General features: G+C 42.4%; 1 protein-coding gene across 2 annotated transcripts; it reads right to left on the bottom strand.

Annotated features, from left to right (window-relative positions):
• Positions 1 to 2,350: 2,350 nt before the first annotated feature.
• On the bottom strand, positions 2,351 to 15,350 carry LOC136436398 (sodium-dependent proline transporter-like). 2 transcript variants are annotated; one of them, XM_066430360.1, is made up of 14 exons: positions 15,196 to 15,350; positions 11,103 to 11,259; positions 10,516 to 10,647; positions 9,667 to 9,895; positions 9,111 to 9,243; positions 8,631 to 8,765; positions 7,842 to 7,945; positions 7,401 to 7,525; positions 6,618 to 6,730; positions 5,872 to 6,003; positions 4,937 to 5,036; positions 4,487 to 4,587; positions 3,943 to 4,110; positions 2,351 to 3,100 (listed from the first exon to the last, which is right to left on the bottom strand). In XM_066430360.1, exons 1-14 carry the CDS (start codon positions 15,262 to 15,264, stop codon positions 2,969 to 2,971), a joined length of 1,830 nt encoding a protein of 609 aa, XP_066286457.1. In that variant the 5' UTR covers positions 15,265 to 15,350; the 3' UTR covers positions 2,351 to 2,968. The 2 variants fall into 2 exon arrangements, with proteins under 2 accessions (XP_066286457.1, XP_066286456.1); XM_066430359.1 differs by lacking the exon at positions 15,196 to 15,350 and adding an exon at positions 12,841 to 12,998.
• Between the last annotated feature and the right edge of the window lie 963 nt (positions 15,351 to 16,313).

Below are 16,313 nucleotides of genomic sequence, written 5' to 3'. Positions count from 1 at the left end.
CTTGTGTGAGAGGTTGCTCACACCACAGAAAGAGCACTTTACACAGAAAGGCCGGGGATTATATTGGCACAAGATATTAGGGCTTTGTACAACTAGCCAGAACATTCAGGGTGTTGTATGTCCTAGGATTTATATGGAATTATTTCTGAATACTAGCACATTATAGGGTATAGGAGATTCTTTTTACACAACCAGGTAATCTCACCTGCTAACGTTTCGGTGTCTGTCAGACACCTTCATCAGAGCTTCTGACTGGAGTACTGCTTCTTACCGCTATAAGTAGCCGATGTAGGTGGCGCTTTTGCGGTGAGAACACTGTCCAAAACGTGGCTAAGTTTGTACCCCCCCTCGTCTCGGTTCATCACTGGTGCTTTTCTTCCTTATCCAGACGGCCTCCTTAATCCAAAGGGTGCGTCTGTTATCCTCTCTGTTATCCTACTAGCACATTCATATGAAAACAAAGAAATACCAACGAAGAATGGAAACTAGTGTATAAGATATTGCAAATCACTGTGTTATGATACACACAAATCATTGGTTTTGTCGAGTTTCTTCATAGCTAAGGAATTCAATGTGAAAGAAAGACAGATAGAAAGAAAGATGGGTAGGCAACAAATGATATGGGAGAACATCAGAAAATTGAGAGGCACGGCACTAAGTGAAACACTAAAAAATCAGAAAACCGAGAACGTTGGAGAAAACTTGTCATATATTCTGTGGTGCCCCAATGGTCAAATAGTTAGACTAATGGAAACATGAGATCAGAGAATTAGATATGTCACCCCCCTCCCCCAACAGGCCTGTTTTACTTTGTTTTGTTCACTGCTCAGTCAGCTGTAAAGATCACTCAACATGACATAACAGCATCGGATTCCAGTACATAAAGTAACTTGATAGGACACTTTAGATATCACGATTTGGCATTGGAGTCAATCATAAAGAGCCCCTCTAACAAATTAATCATCGTTCCTTCAGACCCTTGTAGTGACTAGTGGCACATACGTCAGTAAGTTTCCTTGCTGTTTCAGTAGCAGGGTATATCTTTACAGGGACATGCACGTTACCAGCACTTCATCTTTAACGTTCTCGAGGCACCTCCTAGAACACAGAACGCCCATTTTACATCCCTTCCAAATCTGCCATAGAGGTGTCTTATTACAATCCACAAGCCACTCAAACATAACCAAACGTATTGTTGTGTTGCATTATGTCAAGAAGAAAGACCTTTGTACAAACGTTTGGTAGTTTGGTCATGCCCTACGGCTATGCCGTTGTTTTCTGTGCCCGTCCAAGGCCGTTGGTTACATGACATTTAAACTATAACCTTTGGAGAAGTTTACTGAGGGATTGTTATCTTTATCTGCCGAGATTTTGGCTGTATTTGTTCACTGGTGCAAACATCACGAAGGCATGGCTTTAACAAAGAGTCTGACAACGCATTGAACTGTAAGACTCAGCCATACAATCAAGCAAACAAAAAAAAAAAAAAACAAGCAAACGAACGAACGAACGAACGAACAAACAAGTAAGCAAACAAACAAATGAACAAACAGCAAAACAAGCAGAAAAGTATAGATTCTGACGCACAATGATGTAAAATATGATGACACGATACAAACATTTTGTATTCGCACCAAAGTCTTTAATGTTTCTGTTTTAGTTGATAAGCTAAAAAAAGCTAAAGGATTAGGCCACAGCAAGTAAATTTTATGGATGACATCCTCCGCAGACTCCAAAATTAATGAGATAGGGCGAAAAAAAAACAAGGCGGGCCAAAAAAACAAGATTCCTATATTTTCAAATTTTGAGATCATAAGTCTCGTTAAACAAGAATTGAGGCGACGAAATATGATATCATGACCAACAGGTCTCTTATTCCTGTATTCAACCAATGAGGTTTAATATATAATATAAAACCTACTTCATTTAATGTAAACATGTTCTTGTAGATGTGTATACATCTCAATAGACTAACTACAACAAATGCAGAAAAGAGCTTGTTGTACCATCATCTGAAGCAACTACACTGGGAATTCATATGCGATGAAACACCTTGTGTATACAGCTCAATTAACTAGACCCCCCCCCCCCCATTATTTATATAATGTCCTTGCTAGAACAAATGCAGAAAACAGCTTGTTATTATACCATCATGGGCAGGAACTACACTGGGTATTCATATGCAATGAAACACCTTTGACTGTCAACGTTTACAACATATTTGCCAATTTTTGGCATGTTGACCACCGTCGGAGGGCAATGAAATTTCTTGTTTTTTATTTCGAAATCAGGCGAAAATTAATGAGCGCGCTGATGTCATCCATAAAAATTACTTGCTGTGGCCTTATGAATAATTACAATCATTTGATGATGATTCTCCAGTCACCCATAGTGTTAATGCATCGCCATCTACCAACCCGAAAACTAGTTGAATATTTAGGCGGTAGTTTGTAGTTTTAGTACAAGGGAATATTATGGGAATGATATTGAAATAGAAGAGTGATTAATATTAAAAAACCCATATATCCTGAAGGCATAGAACGCATTAGACTATATCAAATATACATATATATTAAATACATTTTCCCCCCAAAATGTGTGTGTTGTATGGGGAGGGGGGGGGTGTTACAGCTGCGATTACTGATTGTGAATTGTTCCTAGCAGAAGTATTCGTCGGAGTTGTTCTGTGGCGTTATACATCCATCTCTACATGGAGGTGGATCATAAAAAAAGAGCATCACAAGCAAGAGACATTCGCAAGGGCTAACCCTTTGTAATAGTCTTCGGCTAGTTGGGTAGCCCTGGCTGTCCTTTTTAACAGCCAAATAAATCAATGAAATAAAATCAAAGGCCACAAAAGACCCACGAACCCTTACATCTGCTTGGAGATGAGGTGGGATGAGCTATGCAGATTTGCTACTCACCCCTCCCCATCAGTATTATCGGAATAACCCTTCTAGGTCTTAAACTAAGGGTTCTGAAGCGGAATTCTATCAACCGCCAGCTTCTGTGATTGGTTGATGGCTTCCTTCTCGTCCAATTGGGCCCTGACGTGCGCTGGCCCCCAGTCTGGTTCAGGTCTACACGCCGCACGGACTTTCTGTAACATAAACAGGTCAATGTTAGATAACCAGTACACAATCACCTGTCGACGTTTCAGTGACCGTCTGTCATCTGGTTCTTCTTTACGCTGCAGCTAGGTGTCGCTGTTGCAGGTTGACGATTGCGGTCCCAAATGTGACTGGCATAGAGTTTCTTATCCATACAACAAAGAGCGGTCTTTTTTGCTCAGTGTTTACTGTTGGTTTTCTATCAAATACCAAAGGGTATCATAATGGTGTTTCCATACCTCCCTCTTACTTGAACACCGCGGTAATTTTTGCTCAAACCTCACTAGAAGTTTTCTATCAAATATAACAATGGATCACAAGGGCGTTTCCCACACCTGGATTAAGGTCCCCTCTTTCTTGAACACAGCTATGATACCAAAAAGCGACATTGTTGCTCAAGCCTCACTATGTTTTTTTTTCGATCAAGTTACTCATAGGGTCTCAAAAGAGTGTTTTCCATACCTCGATCAAGGTCCCTTCTTGCTTAAACACCAATATGATACCAAAGAGTGCACGAAGTCCTTTGCGCAATCATTACAGGGTGCTTTCTTAGAAGTGTAATAAGGTATCATATACATGTTTTCATACCTCGATGAAGGTTCCCTCTTACTCAAACACCGCTATGATACCAAATAACGGCCCCTTTGCCCAATCATTACCGTTTGGTTTCTTAGAAGTAAGATATGGTCTCATAAGGGTGTTTTTCATACCTCGAGTAAGGTTCCCTCTAGCATGAGCACCGCTATGATACCGAAGAGTGGTCCTTTTACGCAATAACTACTGCGTAATTTCCATAAAGTAAAATATGGTCTCATAAGTGTGTTTTCCATACCTCGATCAAGGTTCCCTCTTGCCTGAACACCGCTAGGATACCAAAGAGTGGGATCATGATGATGGAGGTGAATGCCATGGCCAGTCCGAGACCCGCGGCCCATGCCGGGTACGTGTTACCGTCGTACGTAGGGGGCTGGTACTCTACCAAGCTCACGATGAAGATAAACTGTGGGAAGAAAGACAGTAATATTGAAGCAGTTTAGCTCAAAATAAACTGAATGAACAGTTGAGCTAATCTTCCACTGGCCGTGACAGACGCTCTGTTTGTAAATTTCTTTAGTAACTGTGCATATTCAAAAACATTAAGACATTTACCAACGCTGAACAAAGAATATTGAGTTTATGTCAAATACTGGAAAATGGAAAGAAAAAGACTAAAAACAACATTTAAACCAGTTAATGTATGCAATCGTACTTTCGTTTCCCAGGTATCATATATAACACTACACGTACAACATACGTAAAGTATAGATGAATGAAAAACGTTTATGTATGCTTTACGGCATGCTTAAAGATTGGATTTCGTACAGTGTAATACTCACCAGCACCATCAGTGGTGAAATTACCATCCAGCAAGCTTTGAAGTACCAGTTAGGCTCAAAACCAACCATCTCTTTAATGTTTGCGCTCAAACGTCGGACTCCTAGAAAGAAAAAAAGGAAACCCCATTTGATATCATTGAAGAGACAGAAATGCCAGGGACCAACCAACGACCGTGTTTCATTTGGATTGTACCACGGCTGTGGATCGCTTCGCTCAGCTCGGTAGTTTATTTGGTTATAGGGACAGAGTAGTGTTTATGACCATATACACACATCGGGGCGGGACATTAACCCTTTATCATCAACTTGTTAAAATTATCATTATATTATGGAAAGTTTCCAACAAAGTAGGACTAGTATGTTTTTCGCTCATTCAATAAAGGCATCCCCCATGCATTCACATGTTTGGAAAGTACATGTAGTATAACTTTTCAAAACATTACTACTCACCGTACACATAGGAAATTCCTATTGCCATTATAAAGGATGCAATCAAGAGGGTGAAGCCAGCAGAGTAGGTGTCCATCAATGTTACCCAGTAGATACCAGCCTGGAATAGGAAAAGGACGTCATCGGGGAAATTTTCAATGGCAGGCTTCAAAAACGTTTCTCAACACTGGTGAAGATAACATCTGAAAATATAATTTCACCCACACAAGAGTAGAGTTTATGGAGCATGGGTAAAACTACAATGTGTAAAGAAAACATTTTAATTCTTTATTTTGTATTTCACCGAGGTGATAGCGGTAGCGCAGTCCGCATACAGGTAGGGTAAGAAATAAGAAATCCTTGCACATCTGTCATGCCAGGCCCACTGCTTATATATATGTCAAGCTACGACCCTGTCGTACAGGCCTGAGATCCGTCCTTCTCGCTGCATCAGCGCTCGTAAGCCGTCACCAACCAATCACGTCGCCGCCTGCGGCCAGCAGACAACATGATTGGCTAGTAAATCTCTCTCCAACAGCAGGAGGCCAGTCGTCAGCCGTTTGAGGGAAAGTTATCAGCCAATCACCTTGCCTCTTGACCGTAGACGGCGACGTGATTGGTTGGTGACGGCTGACCTGCTAAAGCAGCGAGAAAGATGGATCGCAGGCCGGTACACCAGGGTCGTTGCTTGTCATATACGCTTGGCTTGGTATGAGAGGATGAAAGGGGAATTTTAAGCCAAGGGGAAACAGTGAACCCACTTACACGAACACAAAACACTGCGCGAAATCCAAGTTTTAAGCATACCCCTTAAAGCATACGCGTAAAAGTGCTTACGCATCGTCGGGGTTATACCGCACCTTACGAGGTGATGTACCCTTTCGATATGCTTTTACGTGTAGATCATATTTTGTGTAGTGAAACCGAAAAGGACATGCATTGTGTCATGTTGTTACCTGTGTGCAGAAGGGCAGGCCCAGAAGGAACATCACGATGCACGCCACAAGAAGAACCGCGACTTTGTACCTGCGCAGTAGCGCCGGATACTCATCAGAAAGTGCTGTTATAACCGTCTCAATAGTCACGAACTGAAAAACATGTACAAGGGGGAGGGGGTGATGAGAAATGAACTGATAATGTTGTATGCCACTTCTATATAACTCTCTTTCTTCTTCTCTCTCTCTGTATCTCTCTCTCTCTCTCTCTCTCTCTGGGAACATGTGTCTCTGTGTATGTGTGTGAATGCGTGCGTGCGTGAATCTGTGTATATGTGGTTGTTTGGTTGTCAGTGCGTGCGCACGTGGGCGAGCGTATGCCTGTGAGCATCTCTGTCTGTGTGTGTGGTGTTTTGTTCGTGTATGTGTGTTTGTGTCGGTGTGAGACGTGAGACGAGTGGACGTCCCTAAGCCTGGCCGAAAGGCTGACTGCTGCAAGAAACAGACGAGCCTGGAGACAGATGACCACCTTCATTTTTACCTTTTCCCCCCAAACGACCTGGAGGTCAAGGGACTACGTAGGTAGGTAGGTAGTTGTGTGTGTGTGTTGAGGGAGGGGGGGGGGGGTATGAGGTTATGTGCCATGACGTTACAAGTGCACGTCTATGAGGTAAACACATAACAAGCTACATTTTCTGGCATATTGCTATACACCATTCTTATCCGCTTCGCTCGTGGTATTCTTATAACATTGATGATGTACACACCTCGCTATCCAGACCCAATGTCAAGAGCATGAAGAAGAATAGGAAGGCCCACAGCGGCGAGATGGGCATCAGCGTCAGCGCCTCAGGGTACGCGATGAACGCCAGACCGGGTCCTGTAAAAAAAAAGAACAACGGGATTCAGTTTGTTTGTTTGTATGTATGTGCATTGCAGGCTACAACAGACTGAGAGTGTTCAGACCCAGCGGTCCCGGGTTCGAATCCCCTGACGCCACCGATGTTGTGCCCTTGGTAAGGTCAACCACATACTACAAATACAAAATAGATTTTAAGATTCTACTTACTAACTGGTAAAGGATAACATAGGGACATCTTTAATATGTTATTACAATCAGGTGGGGCTTATCGTGGGTTTCAGTATTTTTCCAACTACAAAGCAATTGTTTATGTATGTACTTATTTTTGCATCGTAAAATGCTATTTTTGGAACTTCCAAGCGAAATTTGGAGTGGGGCGCTTAGGTTAAAGTCTAAGCTTGTGTTAGGTTAGTAAATCAGAAAAACGTGTAGCAAAATGTGTCTTGCGTGAGGTACATATCAGTATGTTTCAACTAAAGTTAAGGGTGTTACTTTGGAAAGCAGTTCTATACGATAAGATTACGGACTGCGTTCATTGGTGGAATGACGGTTTTGGCGATGTTCGTCTGACGTTTCCCAGTTCATGGACAGCAAACACACGTGACTCTCGCGTGACTACTGTTGACCAATCAAATGTCTGGTAACAGTACAAAGTGAAGTAATCAAAATTAAATGAAACGATGCTCACCTTTGGCTACGACCTTGCCGACGTCCACCTTCAGCTCGTGCGCCATGTATCCGATGTAGGAGAAAATAACGAAACCAGCAAATATACTCGTGCCACTGTTACATAGAGGAACAATAATGGCGTCCCTAGGTTGAAACAAATATGAAAAAAATTAAGTAAGAAGTTCCTTTCTGGTAAAGAATGCTGTGGTGCGAATTGTTTTGGTTTTGTTTTTTTTGCTGAAAAAATATTTCGTCTTGCGTAATGGTTTATGTATGATATACATGCATTCCCCACGGCTCGCGTCATGAACTAAGCACAACGGGTCACGCGGTCTTCTTTATTGTTGTTTTGCGTTCTTACAAGAAGTTTGAGTCTTCCCAGAACCTAACACGCGTTAGGAACCGCCGACTTTACCATCCGAAAGGAGGATTGAAAACCGTCACCGACAAGTTCGGGTACCTGTAGCAGTTGTTGTTGAACTTGTTGTAACTCGCCATGGTGAGAATCCCTCCCCAAGCCACGCCGAGAGAGTAGAAGACTTGAGACGCCCCATCGTACCAAATCTGCAAAAAGATTCACGGTTTGTGTAAGATTAACGTTGAAGGCCTTGTTCATCTTCTTACAGACAGGCAGGCAGGCCTACATACATACAGACGGACGGACGGACAGAAATAAAAAGAGACAGACAGACTGGCAGGCAGATACAACGTATTGTTTTGAACAGCCAGACTTGTGTATAGAATAATAGATAACACTGCAGCTATAGAGTTGTGAGAAGCAAATTCGCATTGAGCATTATACAATTTACGGACAGAAAAGAAGCACTTGCTGGCACATCAGCGCCATATCTATAAAATCTAAACCTGAGGAACAAATCACACAGTAACTACAAGCTACTCTACTTTTGAGCTATATAAAAAGCACATTTCATTATTGAGATTATGCCAGATCACACCTTATCAAACGATGAGTACCATTCTATCATGCTAGACCAATGTTTGTACTTGTCAAGCATTGGCCCTGGCATACTGGCCTGCGTTCCGTTCTTAAGCTTCTCGCTGCGTGAGCACTGGCCAGCCGTCACCGACCAATCACGTTGCCTTCTACAATCTGATTGGCTGAAGGCTGGCCGGTGTCAATGCAGCGAGAAGGACGGATCGCAGACCGGTACGCCAGGGCTGTTGCTTGACGCATGCGCACTGTGGGCCTCAGGCACGAGAGAATGATGAATATAAGCCGTGAAATAACCTGAGACGTTAGCAGCTTGGTGAAGTCAGGTTTGATGTAGTATATGATGCCGTCACGGGCGCCGGGAAGGAGAAGACCCCGGATGAGGAGGATGATCAACACGACGTATGGGAACGTGGCTGTGAAGTACACCACCTGGGAACGAGATGACATCATTGCTGTTGAACTATTCATTGTTGAACGATAGCGCATGTTTCAAAATACATTCAAAGCGTGGCATTCATGATTCATACATATTCCATGGGAAAACACATTACACACGTTCTTTTACAAGTAATTAACGATTGGTTTTACCACCTCTGAACTGTCCTTCTTGACACGTCTGACGTAATTTTCATACGCACTCACTTTCTGTCACTCTACTGATCACAACAGTGATTTGAAATAACTGCCAACACACACTGGCCCATACAATCATACACACCGAAAGCATTAGGCTCAGTGCACTGAGTCAACAAATGATAAACCTCGGTATGATACCTTTCCTGACGACTTGACGCCCTTGATGAGACAGAAGAAGACAATGATCCAGGAGAGCAGCAGACAGAGGGCTAGCTCCCAGCTTATGGCACCGGTGTCGTCTATGCTATCTGTGTACTTCAGAACACGGTTACTGGGGAGGAAAAAGACGATACATTGGTGTTCAATAATGCCGCATTGAAATGTTTCTGTTCGAGTTTTTTTCTATGCTAGTTTTTCTCGAAGCGAGGACGGTTTTGTACTTTAGACACAAATGTTTCGCTGACTACAGTGCAATACATTTGTGGAACGAACACAAGGGCTCATCGCGTAAGTAGGGCTTAATTAACATATCTTTCTACGAAGTTCACTTCCAGCGTCAAACATAGAGTAAAAACATGTATATCATACGAAGGAAGTTTAAATGAGAACCTCCTTCATGATAGATCTACTAAGAGTTCCTCCAAATGTGTTTCTAGTCGTCGGTACCGTGGCCCATAACGACACAGTGCGAAAGACGTAGTAGTGCCATGTCCTTACGGGCTACGGTACTAATGAACAATATTTTGTTGCTCACTGAAAGTACTCCTCGCTCGGGCTGATTCTGCTGAAGTTGGCGGTGGTGTTGGTGCGGTTGGCCACGGCAGAGCTCTCCATGCACTCCGGCGTGTTCCACCAGTGTCCGCAGTGATGCCACGGTAGCACGCTGCTGAAGGAAGCGAACAGGAAGTACAGGGACCAGGCGATGATCATGTTGTAGTAAATGGCCACCAGTGTGGAAATTGTGACCATGGCATAGCCCACTCCTGGAAAAATTACGTACTCATGAATACATTTTACACATCTTGATAAACCATATCAAAGTGAAGTCCCGAGGCATAATAGTATTAGTAGGGTGCTCGGCCTAGAACACAGAGGTATTGGTTTCGAATCCCCTGACATGCCCCGACGTTATGCCAATGGGAAAGGCACTTAACATGCATGAATTTGCTCATTTAACTCAGGTGCAAAATGAGTACCTAGCTTTGGTAAGGGACGTCCCCCATTGATAAATGAAGGACGTTGAATGAAGGTCCGGTGTTTGAGGACATCCACGCATCGAGCAAGTTAAAGAACCCATAACAACCAGCTAAGAAAAGAGTATGGGTCCTTCTTGGTGTGAGTGAATCAAATAAATCTGTCTAGATATGCAGCTTGTACTGTTCAGTACCAACCTGGTACCGGTGTGTTACCCCGTGGGGCAGTTTACTATACGGTATGCAATGCAAATAGACTATTTGAGGCTTCTACAAAAGAACCATCCTTCTCCATCCACCGCCTTTCATCTCACCAACCGAAGCCAGATGCCCATTTTACACCTGGATGGAATGGGGGAACGACGGCGACATGACCACTCAGTAACGTTCGAAATGTATCATTGTCTAACCCTTGATGATCGGCAGTGCCTTCCACACGCTGATGGAGCCCAGGCTGGCGTACTGCCCCAAGGCAGACTCCATGTAGAACAGGGGGATTCCGGCCAACGTCAACATCAGGAGATACGGGATCAGGAACGCACCTGTGTACAGCACACAAAAGATGTCAGCACATTCTAACGCAAAGGAATTCGACTAACCGAATCGTCGACGGTCGAATTTTCGACCTTCTTTAGAATAACTATAACCCAATTGCTTTGGGTGACCAATGACATTGCGTTGTGAGGAAGAAATTCTAACGCTGTCATTATATCACCGGGAGAATTCGTTCTCATGCAAGGTTCTGATCAATCAAACCATAAGCCAATAAAAAGAGACCGTCTAACACAATTAGCAGTTCAAAAAATGGTAGCATGGTAATTAGCGGTTCGACCAATGAGAGAGTGACTGCATGATTGCATGCAAATATTAGCATTTTCACGTTTTTATCTTGATTCTCAAAAGCTTTAATAACATAGATGGGCGGCGTTATAGGGATCGCTCTTCTGATAATCAGAGTTAGTACAAAAAACAGCGAAATTGTATCACAAATAATTACCTCCGCCGTTTGCATAGCAGAGGTATGGAAACCTCCAGACGTTCCCCAGCCCCACGCAGTAGCCAATCATAGACAGCATGTAGTCCATCTTGGCGCCCCAGCTCTCGCGCTCGATCTCGTCCCCAGAGTTCTTTTTGAGGTCGCCATCGTCGTCGTCCTGTGACGTCATGAGATCGAGTTTATTACATGTCAAGATTTCAATGAATTCGATGTGGCAATTTCTTTAGAAATTAAAGAATATATGTCTAAAAAAACTCAGATGGTAATGAGAATAAAGAGAGAATGAGGGCAAAATGCCCCCTTCCCTATTATATCAAGATTCTTTAACTTACTTAAAATATGACATTTAAAGAAATATATCAGTGGATTAAAATATACTAAAAAAGATATGCAGAGGTCATCGTGAAAACCCGACGACAAAGAGAATGTTCCGCTCGGATACACACGTAATCATAGCGCCGCTTAGCGACTTATATCTGATATGCATGATGCGGTCATGAAAAATCTTCGTCATGCGTCATAAACACATGTGCCGGCCAGAAAGCCTGCAAAAGAGGATGATAGCGTTTCTTCTACGGATAAAATTATGTTTTCCTCTTTTTACACACAGCACAACACAACACAACACTATACTATCTTATCACTTTTCGAAATCAGTGAGCAATTATCCGTCCTTGGCAAGCTTCCCCGCAGGGTCAAATCACATACGTGCTAATCACCTCGAAAAGAGTAAAGAAAAGAACTAACATTGTGGCCGCCAAACTATTCACTAGCAAGGTAACTCCTTAAGCTTGTGCTGAACAAATGCTTAATCAAAGAATGGCTACGTCATGTCCAAAACACTCGTATCCAATGTATACGGATACATCGCTGTGCCCCCCCCCCCTCCCAGGTCAAACGCTTTCGACTAATCTATGACGTTCTTTGTTAATGGAACGTGATTCTTTCTGTCATCAAATTAGATTAATCAGGCTCAATCAAACGTAAAAGTTGAAGATATGCCGGAGCCTATGCCACCAACACTGACATTATTGACATGTGTCTCTAAAGCGGTTCAACAGGGTATTAAAGACTAGGATGGCGCGAAAAATTCTGTCAATCATGTCCTGAGGGTGGAACGCTGTTGAATGAAAGATTTTGGCGGGTGGGCGTGTTGACTCCTGGGGCATCAATGAATAATGGAACATATAATCATGTTAGACTACAACCCAAGACTACATCAAAGCAACAAAACGCTTTTAGGTATATGTGTCCTTTTTTCTTTTTCTTTTGGGAGGGTAGTTCGGACTTACGTTTAAACTAGGTATTTGTGAATTTGCCATTCACAAGTTTTAGTATATTGTCAAATATGATGTTTTCTACAATGTACAAGTGGCGGCGAGAATATAAGTTGTTTACAACTTGAGTCTGCCGTCACTTTGTCTTCGTCCATTTCTTTGTATCATTTGATGTTTCTTTGAATAAAAATATGAACTCATGAACCATTAGACAAAGTGAAGGAACTGGACATAGTATTGACAAGATATTAAAATATTAACAACCTATTTACAAGCCTGTAGGGCTAAGTGACACAGAGAAGAAAAGACAGGTTGATTGAACGAAACATAATGATCCGCTGTGGTCCCAAAAAGCGTGAATAAAAACTAGACCGTAAAATCAACGTGTTTTTACGATTCTGATTTCTATACCCATTGAACAAACGTTGTGGTCAGCGAGCATGGGTCAGCTGTCCACTTACCTTTAGGTCTTTAGGACCGTTGAAATTGTCGTTGGTCAGTAAAACCCCCTCCTCCAGACCCTTGGAAGCATGTTCGCTGGACTCCATACTCACAGATTGTTCACTTCACCAACGAGACAATTGATCTGTTCCCGCTCTGAGCGAACAAAACTTTCCACTATCCCAGGGGGCACTGCGCGCGCAACTCCAATAAAAAACAGGTTTCACATCAAGGGTGTCTACCCAACCTTCATGATGCAATTTCAAGCAACATTCTAGTGTTCACGTTGTGTATCCTCGGATATTTGATTTTCTTTTATCTATATCCCCTTTTTCATCTTATGATGTACGTTCAAGTAGAAAACCAGATGTTCGACTGCAGTGTCGTAGAAAGCCGCTAGGAGGCCCATCATCAAACTTGACCTTTCTCTTCCCAAACCTCATCCAGCTATCAAATATCATTGATATCTATCCGCGACTTCTCGAGTTATGTTGGAAACAAACACAAACTTAACCCACATACAAACAGCACCGAAAAGATGAGACTTTCTGTTGTCGTTGCCACTCTCAGTCACACTGTGTCTTATTGTTCTTTTGGACCCTTGAACTATGACCCATGATTCATCACTGACGCATCATCATCTTTATGTTAATAGTGTGCGAGTCTGCCTTAACCTTGAGTGCACCGAATCAGGTGCTTGGCACCCTATTCTCTATTGGTTACAGAGTAAGGCAGCAGGGAGAAGGTTAAGCTGGGGTCACACTGTCAACATCATAACAACCTTAAGTCGAGTTTGCTGATCGCAAGAAGGTTGCCAAATCTCAAAATCGCCAGAATAGAACATTGAGGTCGGCGACCTGTGAACATATCGGCCGGTCCGTAAAAATCGCGCAACGATCTAGAAGACACGTGCACCAGCCGAATGGTAGCCTCGTCGCATGATCTCTTAAGGGGTTGTATGTAGACATGCCGACTTTATACGATACTCTGATTCCACAATTACATGTTGTTGTTGTTGTGTTAACATGTTATGTGGGGAACTGGATAAGTAAACTGTTGTGTGGATTGTGGTGTCATCGTGGGTGATGTTTGAAATTTATGAAGCGTAAAGAAGTGGTTTTTCTGTAAGCGTTCACCCAGGGCATTGTATGGGAGTCGAGGGTGACTTGCTCCCGGGCAAAGAAACAAAACTTGAGACAAAGGCTCACGTCAAAGAAACAGATCACTCCCGAGAAAGCTTCAAAATCGGAAGTAGAAGCACGTGGTGTGATGATGACCCAGAATACCTGATAAACAAACAAAGTCTTACGAGTAAACGCATCCAGGTGTCATGTTCTTTTACTATGTGTGTCCCCAACATATAGACATGTTTGTGAAGACTGTGAGTTAACTGTCATCATGTCAAAAATCAGACAACATATCATTGGAGGTGAATTAATAGCTTCTCTAGATGATTGATGACCAGTTTGGAGCTACCGCGAGTCTTTTCATTCAGGTACATATATAATGTTTGGTCGATGCTTCATTGTTTGGTCGGCTTTAGCTGTGTAAGGTTAGTAGTGTTATGTATTGTCACCCGGTATACAGCATAACATTTATCATAAGTTGGTTAAGATTAGATTGCCAATCTGAACAATGGTATGTGGGGAGGGGGGCGCAAAAGAATTGTGAAAATACCACAGTTAGTCTGGTACTTACCCTGTTACTGTTGCAAGACGCCCTTCATCCTTAGAAATGTTGCTATAAGAAGTCATTTTTACCAGAAAACTGCGTAAGAGTGAAAGCCACTGGTTGAGCAACTTGGTTTTAGCTGCGTAACGTTAGCAGTCTTATGTACTGTAACCCGGGGCGTTGGCACATAGTATAACATTAACTATAACTTGGCTAAGATTAGACTGCCAACCTGAACAATGTATTTTGATGTTTTGTAGGGAGGGGGGCGAAAACCTAACCGTATTGATTTAAAGACTATTTTGAAAATACCACAGAAAGTCCGTTACTAATAAGATTATTAGAAGTTTCCTTACGCCGTTCTTCAATCCAAGTCTGTTACAAGACGCCCTTCATCCTTAGAAGTGTTGCTAAAAGAAGTCATTTTTACAAGAAAACTGCGTGAGAGTGAAAGCCACAGCTGGTTGACCAACTTAACTTCAGTTTCGTAACGTTAGTAGTGCTATGCAACACTGGACGTTGGCACATAGCATAACATTAAGATGTAACTTGGCTAAGATTAGATTGCCAATCCGAACAATTTATCTTGATGTTATGTGGGGAGGGGGCGTTAACCGAGCCGTACTGTTGTAAAGATGTCTGGAAATACCACAACCAAGATAGTCGATGTCTGGTACTAATAAGATTATTAGAAGTTTCCTTACCATGTTCTTGTCACCCTGGTCTGTTACAAGACGCCCTTCATCCTTAGAAATGTTGCTATAAGAAGCCATTTTTACAAGAAAACTGCGTGAGAGTGAAAACCACTGGTTGAGTCACTTGTAACTCTCCTGGGAATGACTCATAATCGTTCAGTCGCACAATGCGAGCGGATTCCACATAGCTTGCCGCCAGGAATTTAGCGTTACCTCACCTGTAAATAAAAGACAGCTGTTCGTCGTTAACCTACCGTAAAATAAAAACTTTTTTCACAGAACAGCGTTTTGTCTTTATTTACATATGGTTACAACTTAAGTTTTCTCACTTACGGAGGTATAGCATACTTAAAACCCTCGTTAGTTGTATCCAAAGTTTTCTTGACTTGTTTGATCCTAAAGATAATGAAATTATCCCACTACAATAACAAACCTTTGGGCCATCTAAAGGAATGTAGAATATTTGAATACGCTTAAACAAAAGCGTTAACTTAATCCAAAGTACAATATACATAACTCAAATTCTTTAATCCCGCACAATAACTTTGAAAAATTCGTCTATTCCGTGTCTTGCATCGTCATCTAGACATTTCCACTAGAGGCTGCGACTGCGCTGCGACCGCGCTACGACCGCGCTACGACCCCTTGCGACCACCGAGCGATCCAAGATTTGACAGATCGTTCAATGAATTTCGTAGATGAGGGATTGTTTTTACGTTTTGTGTGTTTTGTTGTGTTTTAAATCACACTTTTAGATCTTGTATAATATTCCAGCAATAAAATCAAGGGTCACGAAAATCCAATTTTGGTCGCTGTATATATGGTCGCTCAGAGATCGCCGTGTAGTGGAAAGATGGTGTGTGTGTTTGTGGGTGGGGGGGGGTGGATGGGGTTAACTTGGGATCTCGTTGTGCCCATGGCGAAACAAACAAAAATGTGGCGACAATTATCTAGATTTTATCAATCTAGCGCACCTGGCTATTCTAATACAAAATGAAGCCAACATTTTAAAAAGATCCACCCAAAAGTGCCTATATAGTTGCTACGTAGATGTCAAATTTCACACTGAGATTGAGTGAGTTTTTTTTTAAAGAGATGACAACCCCTAAAATGTTTTGACGGGTTGT

The sequence above is a fragment of the Branchiostoma lanceolatum genome, chromosome 6 (assembly GCF_035083965.1).
Source record: "Branchiostoma lanceolatum isolate klBraLanc5 chromosome 6, klBraLanc5.hap2, whole genome shotgun sequence".
Lineage (NCBI taxonomy): Eukaryota > Metazoa > Chordata > Leptocardii > Amphioxiformes > Branchiostomatidae > Branchiostoma > Branchiostoma lanceolatum.
Note: the sequence above shows the minus strand (reverse complement) of the source record. Positions and strands in the feature narration are given on the sequence as shown.

Bases quoted from the DNA above. Each gene is read 5' to 3' on its own strand.
- LOC136436398 (XM_066430359.1), bottom strand. From the start codon at position 12,927: ATGGAGTCCAGCGAACATGCTTCCAAGGGTCTGGAGGAGGGGGTTTTA. The intron at 7,946-8,630 runs GTTATTTCACGG...ATCTTTTTGCAG, and splicing joins CCAAGCTGCTAACGTCTCAG to ATTTGGTACGATGGGGCGTC. The intron at 4,111-4,486 runs GTGAGTATTACA...TTCTTCCCACAG, and splicing joins TTTCACCACTGATGGTGCTG to TTTATCTTCATCGTGAGCTT.